This window comes from Ruditapes philippinarum, unplaced genomic scaffold (genome assembly GCF_026571515.1).
Source record: "Ruditapes philippinarum isolate M1 unplaced genomic scaffold, ASM2657151v2 ctg3186_1_1_1_1, whole genome shotgun sequence".
Classification (NCBI taxonomy): Eukaryota; Metazoa; Mollusca; class Bivalvia; order Venerida; family Veneridae; genus Ruditapes; species Ruditapes philippinarum.
Genome location: NW_026858102.1, coordinates 115087 through 127704, shown reverse-complemented (window position 1 = coordinate 127704; position 12618 = coordinate 115087). Strand labels below are relative to the sequence as shown.

Below are 12618 nucleotides of genomic sequence, written 5' to 3'. Positions count from 1 at the left end.
TGTTGTAGGAGATACACGGTGAACAGTTTAACTTTTGTAACTATAGACTTGTGAACAGAACAGAACTTTTATTATATTCCAATACTTTTTTTTCGGTTTTGTTAAGATTTTCTTTTTAAATTTTACAGACGGCGTCTATCCCGGTCGATTGTATCACTCGTGTTGATTGCGTAAAGTAAACTAAGCATTTCTTATCTCTGGAGTATATTTGCAGCCGAAACGTATAAAAATCTGGAAAAAGGGTAGTGCTTACAATATTATCAATATTAAATGAAAATAACAGACTCGCTTTAAAATGAGTTTGTTCTACGCCCCCCCCCCCAGCACCGGCTTAAGCGGTATTTAATCTTCAAGACTAACGTACCCGAAGGAATAGAAAAAGAAGAAGGAGCCCGGCAGGACACCAAACAGGACAGGGCACAGGGGCAAAACACGGACGAGATGTCATTTTAACTTCAATTTCAAGATCAATTTACCTTCGTTATTTCTTAAAAAACAGCTTCTTCTTAGTAGCGGCATTTACAAATATAACCTGATTACAAAGATATTCCATAATGTTCAAATTTCTAAAGAAATTGTTAAATGGTAACTCAATTTCCGTATGACTTTTCTCGCTATCTCCCAGTGCAAGATTATTTTCTGGCATTGAAATTATGTCAGCACTTCCAGGAATTCTAAAAAATACTTTACTTATCTACCAAACATGTCATGTACACTAGCTAGCACTGTTACCTTTCACAAAATTTTCATGAAGTATTTTCCCTTTCCTCCGGCTGGGCATATATCCAGATTCCAAGCTTCACGCGAATTAATAAAGATGTAAAACAAAGTGTGGAAAACATGCATTTTTTGTTTGAACATACATGTAGATCAAATACTTAACATTTACGTACGAACACTTCTATCTCCTGGAAAGAGTTACTAGTCAATATTTATGACTATTGTTACCAAAATACTGATACAATTCAAATATCTTACAAGATTCAAATCATCTTTAAAGATATCATTATTAATAATTAGTATTGTATAATAGCATTGTAGCAGTATAAATGAATCTTACCAAATTTACATTGGTAAATCGGCTAACTAAAAATTTAGTCTAGTAAATTGACTGTTCTTGACCAATTAATATTTTGTAATTGCTGACTAATGCACACTAAGTTATAATTTGGATCGAGATTTTTATAAAACGGTATTTTCTTTAAAAGGACCGTATTTCTTAAAATAAGTATCAGAAAATAAAAATTCGGTAATAATATAAATGTACTTGTGTTAAAACTGTTATATTTTGTATCAGAATTAAATTTATTCCGGGTGGAACATTTATATGAAGAACATTACAAAACATACAAAATATGAGCCGCGCCATGACAAAACCAACATAATGGGTTTGCGACCAGCATGGATCCAGACCAGCCTGCGCATCCGCGCAGTCTGATCAGGATCCATGCTGTTCGCTTACACCAACTCTATTACAAGTGGAGAAACTGACAGCGAACAGCATGAATCCTGATCAGACTGTGCGGATGCGCAGGCTAGTCTGGATCCATGTTGGTCGCAAACGCATTATGTGATTTTGTCGTGACGCGGCTCAAATGATAATTTTAAAGCATGGATCAGTTTAATAATCAGGAATGACTTTTTAAAGCAACCGTCTCTTAAAAATCATTCATTCAAATTTTCTGAAATTACAATATAATATCTGATGTAATTCTATGTTGACAGGCAATAAATAATATTTATCCCCGCCCAAACTCCCGCCGCTTTTTCGAATATATGGTAACTGCCTCTATCTCCGTACTTCCTCAATCCCACTTTTTTGTCCTGAGCATAACTAAAAAAATATTTGAGATATCCACTTGAAAGTTTAAGGCCCATTATGCCTCGGTAACAAATAAACGTAAATTACTTCTTAAGAAAGGGCAAACATGAGTTTTCAGACATATAAATAACGGTTTAAGAACAAATTAGATGTTTGTTATCTGAAGAAAATAGCGGTAAATGTGAAATTATTTGCCATTAAACAAAGTAATATTTTTACTTTCATACAAAATACCAAATCACTATAACTAGACTAATTGGTAAAAGGCAACAGAAGAAAAAGTAAAAAGTAAAGTCAGTTTATTGGCTAATGAGTTTTTATAAATAAAATAAGACTTAGATAAATCTCATAAATAAGGAGTTCAGTACACACGAATGATAACTCTATCCTTCAAATTTATTTAATAATTATCCTTTCTTATTTTTCACTTTTTAATAAATGTCCAGAACATAACTAAAAGAAATCTAGGTATATACTTGAAACTTCAAAGGTGAATAGATTTCATTCAGGAGGACAGCAGAACGCTGAATGAACTTTTCCTTTCATATTGTTTAGTTATTTCCCTTTGTTATTTTTCATGCTTATTTAATTTTTATTTTATTTTTAAGGCTTAATTTATGTCCGGAGCGTAACTTAAATAATATTTGAGTTATAGACTTGAAGTAGATATCACTACAGAGGAATGCAATGCATAAAGATGATAACTCTATCCATCGTATTTTGGAGTTATTCCCCTTTGTTATCTTAAATAATTTTGGCCTGAGATTAACTTGAAGAGTATTTGAGGAAGCAACTTGAAATTTCATAAGTGAACAGAACTAATTCAGGAGGAGTGCAGTGCGCATAAAATTGATAACTCTGTTTTTCGTGATTTTTAGTCGTTGTTCTTTGTTTTCATTTTTGATATATGTCTAGCTTGAGAATGTATAACTCGAAAAGTACTTACGAAACCAACTTAAAAGTTCATAGGAGTGGAAAGATATCATTCAGATGTACAGAGCATAAGAATGATAACATTGACTTTATAATTTCATTTTTGAATTGTTACAAATTGATATTTCTCTAATTTGCTTTTTTTCCCAAAAGGTAACTTGAAAAGTATTTGAGATATAAACTTGAAAGTTTATGGGGTGAATAGATCTCATTGGGAGAAATGCAGTGCACAGGAAGGACAACGTTATTTTTTTCTTTAGTTATTGTCCTTTGTTATTTACATGACTTGTAAAGTATTTTGGATATCAATTTGAAACTTCACAGTAAAAGTATATCAATAAGGAAGAGAGCAATTTGCATTGTACACCAATTAAGATGTTTTGCTTTTTGCAGTCAAAGGTCAAAACATTTATTTTTAGGCTTATAATAACAAATGAATAATCAGATTCAGATTTTAATTTCAACTATTTCATTTTCTTCTTCACATTAACCACTTTCATTAGGCGAAACACATCATTCCATAAAATTGTGATACATGTGTATTACTTATGCACAGTGACATTCGGGATACATCTTTGGAAATAGTGACTTTGTTGCAATTATTATATTATATGCAGATAACATGCCATTCGTAAGTGAATTCCCCGTAAAATCAGAAGATATACAGAGACTTAATAATAAGATCTAACGTTACTAGATATAATATACTCAGTATTGTGTTCCGCAAAAGATTTGGGGTTGGCTGAAGAACAAGTTAACCGTGTGAGGTTTTAAATGCCTGCACATGGTAATTAGCACTGGTTTCATTTACAAGGGGGAACTTTCTAAAGTAAATGGTATGGCTAACTGTCCTTCGATTTTTAACCGAAAAAAAGCAACAAAGAAACAAACAAACAAAAACAAAATAAAAAAAACATAGTATTGTTTGGCAATATTGACGTTTTGGAAGTTTTTTGTTAGTTTCCGTATTTTATTACGATTTACTAATTGATTTTAATGCTAGGAAAGTTCTCAATACGTTTTCCTATACTAACGTACCGATGGCCTAGCTAGTGGTAAGTATGATAGCATACATATATGTATGTGTGTGTGCGTGCGTGCGTGTGCACGTGCGAATTTTCATAATTTCAATTTGTGCAGTCGTACAATGAGTCAAGTTTCGAAAAATATGGCGGAAAACATAACTACATATCACCGAGACTAGTTAAGCAAGTGTTGTGTCGGTAACTTTAAGTTATAATACATGAACCATGTTTATCGTTATGCCATACTCCGACTAGTATGGCTGCTTTTCCTTAAGTCGTGGGTTTTCCTTGAGTCGTGGGTGGGTTAAAATCGTAAATGAATAATTGTATGGTTAAAAATGTATTTTAGAAGTTAATATTTCTTATAATTTGTTGTTAAAAAGTTGTAAATACTGTAATAATCGAATAATTTTGCCATTTGTAGGATTTGTTTACATTTTTAACAACAACAACAACCTACTGGTTTCCGGTGTTTGGAACAGGTGCGACTTAATTTCCCGCCAAAATTGGGCCCACAGAAAGTCTCACTGAACTATTAATTGAAATATAAACTAACACTTGGTCATCGGCATCATTATATCTAATATCGATCCCATTATCCATCTTGAATAAAATTTTGAAATCATTTGTTGTATCCACATCTTTTTGCAATTAGTTATGTTTGTTTATAAAGCAAAACTAAGGGAATAGGATACATATGAAAACCATATTGTTTTACTAAAATATCATTTGCAATTGTTGCTACAATTTTGTTAATGTATAAAAGATTTTGAAGGCAGAATGAAAGTTGCCCTGATGTTTTATTTTAGTTTCATTACAAACTTTAAAAGATCTTATAGAGGACTGTTAAGTACCGAATAAATTTATCAAATCTGACTTTAAATCGATAAAGATAGGAGGCTCTAGTCATATAATGATGTTTAATAAATTGGTAAGGTAACTTGAAATAGTTCACTGAGATTTGACCAATATTTTCTTACACTACTGTTGACATACACGTTAGCCCACGACTCAAGGAAAAGCAAAATGCATGTGAATGCAAAAAGGTACCTATATAAAATGAGCTAGATAATCGGAAATAAGTCTTAAGAGATGCATTAAAGATCATGATAGTGCAAAATACAAATAGTTCAGCATTTTCTGGTAATTTCCATGCTTGTTCCTGTGACGTCATCATACGTCACTGGTCTATTTTTAGAAATGCCCACGACTCTTGGTAAATAAAGCATACTGTACTGTACGTACAGTACTAAGAGCTCTATATTCACCGAGTTACTGCCCTTTATTTTTAGAACGCCATTTCACTGTATCACGGCAGGTGACATATTAATATTAGACGTTTAAATACAAAGTATTTATATGGTTCTGTCAGAACTGAAGATATATATTTAAAGATAATTCCAGTAAGTAGCATTGATAATTATATATGATCGGTAAATGAACCTACTATCATTTCGAGATATTGTCAATCCCAGCACACAGGAAATATAAGATTGAGCATGATGTAACAGCTGTTACAGAGGCTACTGTATGGTCCAGTAAACATTTGTGCCAAGTTTGATCAGTATTGAAGCATTTTCATAGTGAAATTGTAACAGGAGGCTTTTCAATGAAAACTGTCATTTTTCACAATATGCTCATGCTGCAAAAGGCTTTACAAATGAGTCATTTCTGTTCAATTGATTTCTGTCAGAAATTTGTTTACATAGAATTTCATTGATTTGTATTTTCAAGGTTCTTCTATTAAATTATATCAATTATGTCAGTTATGGAAACTAAACAAATTAAACTTAAAGTTGCTTGCCCAGCTACAAGTACCCCACTAGTGATATCCATGCAAAGCTGTGCCGGCCGCGGCCACCGTAACCGGAGAGGTTTGGGTTGAAGAAGCGAAATGTAGCTGGCCAGACTTTTTGTCTATATCTCTTTCTTTTGACCATTTCAACCTCTTTTAACTTTCTATCATTTTTGGTATTTTTCTTTTTCTGAGACCTAGCACAACCCGTCGCGTTATAATCAAGTGTGATTGCGCCGACGTACCATGTAGATGTACTGCAGCATCTAAAAGCATCAAGTACATCTATACATGAATTAATACAAAAAAATCATGAAGTTAAACAATTAGAAGAAACAACATTAATGGAGGTTTTTCACTACCTTATTTATGTAACTAATAATAAATATTATACAATAAAAATATTGCAGCTATAGCTGAACCATGTCAGGAAGAAGAAAGAGGACATTGCCACCATGGTTACAAGGTGTCACTGTGAAGAAAGGTGTACCTGTGAAAAAACCTTCTACAGATACCAGGAATAGTCAAGGTATAGTGGAATGGTTAAAATATGTAGATCTGTTTTCATGAAAAATGGACAGTTGCATTTTAAGCTTGACTATACAAAGTGTATCTGGGACAAAATATAACAGGACAAGCAGTTACTACTATTATAACTAACTAGGTCAGCAGTCTTATGTTTGCATCCAATAAACAGCCAATTAATATGGGTAGTGTAAAGAAAATATATAGATAGAATTACATTGAAATATTTTTATAACATCATTTTAAGACCATTTAAAAAAAGGACTGTTGAAATCTTATGCCAGTTTGTTTATAGTTCTCTTTTTTACACAATTTAAAAACAACAACAAAAAAACAAATTTTTTTACAATTATCAACAAAACGAAATAGTTACTGATGCACTTTAATGGATGAAAAGATAATGCAGTGTTAATCTCCAGTTGCTTTTCCCATTAAATTATGTTCCAGAGTTTATGAGAAGCTATCTTATACTCACCCAGACGTATTATCAGCATCCAGATTTCTGATCTAAGTTTTTATATAGTAAAATATTTTTTTTACAACTTACTTATTTCTGAAGGCATTTACTTCCAAGCTTCAAAAATATGTTCCAAATCATCAACCACATTATATGCTATAAGATTCTTATCTCCTGCACACATATTTGTCTAGAATTATCTCCCCTTTAAACTTATAAATTTCCTGAACAATTTCTATTTTTTTATTGTAACTTTTTTACTTTTAAAAAAATTACTGTCTAACCTGCCTATAGTGGTCGGCAAGGGGACTCAGCTAAAATGACTGCTAAAAACAGGTGACCACTATATTCAGGTAGACATGGATATCTTAATGTTATGATAAAAATTGTGGCACTACACAAATCTTAAAAATGAATTCACACACTTTAATTTCAAAATCACCATAAGGATATCAAATGCAAACAAACTTACATATTGCTTAAATCAATTGACAGTCATGTGTATATTATTATTATTGAAATCCCTCTATGCATCAGCATGTAGAAGTTTTGCTACGGACAAGCGTATTTCAATGAACATATTAATGATTGTTAATCTGTAATGATCAACTGTTATCATATAGTTCTACTGACCCTTATATCGTCTCTTTTGGTCTGATATTTGGTGGCCGCTTAATGCGTTAAACAGGGTCACCTTATAAACAGTGTCTTTATATAAAGGAATTACAAATGTACTTTCCATTGGACCTCAAGACAGGGTCATATTATTATTTTAGGTTACCACTTATACAGTTTTGACTGCACTTCAAACATCTAAACAAATGTTCTGTCTTATCACTTACATTATATGTGATTAGATTCATAACTGTAGCACCTATATTTCCAGAATTAAATCCCCTTCAAACTTTGAGTTTAAAAAAATTGTATTAGTGGCAACCTGAATCAATAACGTGACCATGTCTTCAGGTCCAGTGGAAAGTTATTTCTTTATATAAAGACACTGTTTTTAATGTGACCCTCTTTTATTTGATATAATACATGAATATTGTTCCAAAAACAAAAATAAAATAATATGCTGCTATTGTAAGCGGGGTTTTAAATGGTAAGCAATAATTTTAAAATTGTGCTGTTCACTCATAACAAACAAAATAAACATACTAGTACTTCTTTCATGCAGGTATTTTAGAAGTATTCTTTTTGAAAATTCAAACAATAATTCAGAAACTACTTAAAGCAGATATATAGCTTTTGTGGTAGTTTTAAATATTGTTCTATGTGTTTATTTCAGGAAGCAATGTTGTTGAAATAAATGAGAAGGAAAAAGATGCAACTCGGAAACAAGATGAAAAATCTGAGATCAGAAAAGAAGAGAAAGACTTCAAACTTGATAAGGAACCAACAACACATGAGACAAAGAAAGAAATATGTGTATCAGGACCTAAACAGAAACAAGAAAATGTAGATGACGAGAAGTGGTGTATTGAGAAAGCTGTAGAAATGTCATATAAAGAATTTTGTTTCCAAGGAACGATAATATACTCGCACAATATAGATGATTGTAATATATTATGTGAAGACATTATTACTAACCTGGAATCAGACTCTGACACTATCGTAGGATTCGACACAGAGTGGCCAGTTACATATGTTAAAGGAAAACAAGAAAAGACAGCATTAATTCAGATATGTTTGTCGACATCTAAGTGCTACCTCTTTCATATTTCATGTATGCCCAAATTCCCAATCATGCTCAGGAAGCTTCTAGAAAACCATAGTGTGAAAAAAGTAGGACTGAACGTCGAGTATGATTTCTGGAAACTTGATGTAGATTTTGACATCAAAGCCAAAGAAATTATACAAAAGAGCCTGATTGAGTTAAAGACATTAGGGAACAAGAAGTTGAGGTCTGCAGAAAACTGGAGTTTAGAGGGACTGGCTCGGAATGCACTTCATGTAAGGATTAGTAAGGACCCGAATGTGAGAACATGTGACTGGAGACAGTTTCCGTTACCTGAGCTACAGCAGAGATATGCTGCTACTGATGCCATTGTTTCTCTAATGCTGTACCAGAAACTTATATCAAAATAACTGAAAACAAGAGATTTGAAACATACTTGCTCTGAGATTTAGTAAAATCTTTCATTTTTCGTTATGATAAAAATGGTAATAATTTGCCTATGTCACTAGTAAGTATAAAGTTAGGCAAATCTGCTGTGATATTTTTGAACAGAATTATCAATCAAGTATGAAAGTAAGACTAAGTGGTGCAGTACATTATTTTATTAAATATGATAGCAGGCTTGCTACTAAAACATACATTTAAAAAAAAAAAAAAGGTTGAATACATAACATTTGTTTTTATGCCCCCGAAGGGAGGCATAATATAATCGCACCATCTGTCCGTCTTTCTGTCCGACTTCATTTGTGTCCGGACTGTAACTTTGTCATTGAGGGATTTTGAAATAACTTGGCACAAATGTCTACCACATCAAGACGCTGTGTCGCATTCAAGAACCACATCCCTACCTCAAAGGTCAAGGTCACACTATCATTTTGAAGTTTCACATTATCACAATTAGAGTAATAAATAGGTACACACATTCGTGTCCGGACTAACTTTGTCATGCATTGAATGATTTTAAAATAACTAGGCATAATTGTCTACCACATCAAGACCAAGTGTCACATCTAAGAATTATGTCTTTACCTCAAAGGTCAAGGTCACACTAACATTTTGAAGTTTCACATAATCACAATTAGAATTAATAGGTACATAAAACCTATAATCCTGTCCAGGCTGTAACTTTGTCATGCATGGAAGGATTTTAAAATAACTTGGCATAAATGTCGCAACATCAAGACGATGAGTCATGTCCAATAATCACGTCCCTACCTCAAAGGTCAAGGTCACAATACCATTTTGAAGTTCACTTTATCACAGAGTTTATAGGTACTCACATTCATGTCCGTGCTGTAACTTTGTCATGCATCGAAGGATTTTAAAATAACTAGGCATAAATATCTACCACATCAAGACAACATGTCAAGACAAAGACCAATGTCCCTACTTTCAAGGTCAAGGTCACACTTATAGCTTGAAGGTACTCATTCTCTCGAGAAGAGTTTGAAGATACACATTCATGTCTGGCCTGTTACTTTGTCATGCATGGAAGGATTTTAAAATAACTTGGCACAAATGTCTACCACATCAAGACACTACATGTATGTTGCGGCTAAGGGTCATGTCCTTCTGTCTGTGTGTCCCCACTTACACAACAATCATGTCCAGACTGTAACTTTGTCATACATTGAGGGATTTTGAAATAATTTGACACAAATCTCTATCTCATAACATTTTGTCACATCCAGGAACCATGTCGCTTCTTCAAAGGTCAAGGTCACACTTATATTTTGAAGGTTCATGCGATCACAATTAGAGATTACAGGTACAATAATACAAAGAATAATATTCAGCAATTAGTTACTTTCATTCTCTTTTCTTTTCATAATACCTGCATGCTTAAAAAACCTTTTTGGGGGCATTCGTTGCTTGGGTGACAGCTCTTGTTAACTCAAAAATTAAAAACGTCACGGCTGTATTAACAATATTATACCCAGATTCATTTTTTTTTTCATGTATATTATCTTAAGATATTGTTGAAATAAATAAGCATAGTAGCATGTTGCTATACATTGTACTTTGTTATAATGAAATTACAGCAAGCCAACGTGATTTAGCATATAACTCATACAGATGACCATGTTGTTTTTCATTTTTTAATTGTTTTTTTTTAAGTTTATCCAACAAATCTTAAATACATGTATATTCCTTTATCTTTTCATACAAGTTGTTTTAAATAAGACAAAATAAGTTGTATCATTCACTCATTGATTCTTCACTAGGCCAGACTTTATCAACACTTAATATACTGATAAAATACAGGTAAAAAAATGTTGTTTCTTATAATTAAATGAATTATATTATTAGGTCTATATATCAATGAAATGGATTTTTTAAAAGTTTTATATTTAATAAATTGTAAAAGCCAATGGATTAATGTATACTGTAGCTTGAAATTTTTAAGACATGTATCTGATTATCAGTAATTATATAAATGTATACATATAATTTATTAAATGATCATTTATTTTGTTACATTTTACAAATTGTTGACATTTAATTTATACATTGTGTTCTAATGATTCAATTCATTGACAATAAAACTTTATATTTTAAATGTGTATTGTTTAATTACACTGAGTTGCAAGTGAGAATAGAACAAACAGTTGTCACATGACAGTCTGCTGATAACTGTTAGTGTTTTGATTAGTTATACAAAATTTATGCAGAAGTCTCACAAAAGGGGAATAATTCAGTAAAGATACATGTTGGAGTTATGGATGGGTCATGGTGACACAAATAGACTTGTGTATGAAATTCAAATGATTACCTCTAATGGTTAATGAGAAAAGATGTTACATGTAAAACCTTGATGTTATGCCAATATTAAGTGAGGATAGCTCCTATAGTCTTTGAAATCCTGTAACATAAAATTTTATTTGATCTGTTGTATCCATTTATAACTTCTTTATTTACAAGAAGTGAGATTGAGCATAAAATATTTCCTCAACCTGAAACAAGTGCTTTTTATTTAACTGACTTTCTCTGGTTTCAATTTGGAACTGTCCTTTGTTTTTTCAAAAGATTTTTGTATCAAAAAAAGTGTAAAATTCAAAAGCCCACTATGAGTCATACCGGACTATACTGACCATTGATGGTCTTATTGATAGATCATGAATCTCTGACACAGAAATGGCAAAAACACCAACAGGTGACGGTGGAAAGAGTGTATGAATGCTTTATGTATGAAAAAGCATCTGTTTTAATAAAAAGATTCATGTATATTTAATTTCTTTCGTCTTTGTAAAAACAACTAGAAATGTGTCCATAGGACACGGGTGCCCCCACTGCACCACTGTTCTGTCAATCATATGACTCTAGGTCAAATAATTTTTGAAAATTAAAAATCTTTTACTTAGTAAAAGGCAAGAACTTTACAAATACTGAATAAATCCACAAGCAAACCCCAAGGTGCATAAGTACACATGCTGAACAACATTCTTGTAAACTTTCAGGCCTACAAGTGAAATACTTTTTGAGCTATGCATGAACAAGTTGAAAATTGCAAATTTATACTACTGTAAGTCAAGGGCAATAACTCTTAACAAAACTGAAAAAAATCCACATGCAAAGTCCCAGGTGCATAGCTTCACAGTGATGTGAATCATTATTCCTGTAATTTAGTGATGTTGATCATTATTCCTGTAAAGTTGGTTGATTCTAACTCGAGCACTCAAGGAACAAATAACAACATAATGAAACGATTTTTACTAAGTCAAGGGAAATAACTCTACAAATACTGGATAAATCCACAAGCGAAACCCCAGGTGCAAAACTAAATATGCTGAGCAACCTTCCCGTAAGGTTTAATGACTCTATGTCAAATCTTTTTGAGTTACATGCGACACAATTTGAAAATTGCGAAAATTTTCTAAGTCAAGGGCAATAACTCTAAAAATACTAAATAAATCCAGACGAAAATACCAAAGTGCACAACTACACATGCTGATCAATATTCCTGTAAAGTTTCATGGCTCTATGTCAATTCCTTTTTGAGTTACATGCGACACAAGTTGAAAATTGCAAAATTTTACTAAGTCAAGGGCAATAACTCTAAAAAAATCCAGAAGAAAATACCCAGGTGCACAACTACACATGCTGATCAACATTCCTGTAAAGTTTCATGACTCTAGGTCAAATACGTTTTGAGTTACATGCGACACAAGTTGAAAATTGCAAAATTTTACTAAGTCAAGGGAGATAACTCTAAAAATATCCAAACGAAAATACCCAGGTACACAACTACCCCTGCTGATCAACATTCCTGTAAAGTTTCATGACTCTAGGTCAAATACTTTTTGAGTTACGTGCGACACAAAAGAGAACGGAAGGACTGAAGGACGGACGGTTGACAAGGGTAAATCTAAATGCCCGCCACTA

The 12618-nt window shown here is 32.5% G+C and overlaps 1 protein-coding gene across 1 annotated transcript; it reads left to right on the top strand.

The window, feature by feature from the left end:
* Nucleotides 1-5062: 5062 nt before the first annotated feature.
* On the top strand, nucleotides 5063-10811 carry LOC132752104 (bifunctional 3'-5' exonuclease/ATP-dependent helicase WRN-like). Its single transcript, XM_060742384.1, has 3 exons — nucleotides 5063-5183; nucleotides 5986-6104; nucleotides 7846-10811. The coding sequence occupies exons 2-3, from the start codon at nucleotides 5999-6001 to the stop codon at nucleotides 8643-8645; spliced, it is 906 nt and encodes a 301-aa protein (XP_060598367.1). The 5' UTR covers nucleotides 5063-5183; nucleotides 5986-5998; the 3' UTR covers nucleotides 8646-10811.
* The last annotated feature ends 1807 nt before the right edge of the window (nucleotides 10812-12618 follow it).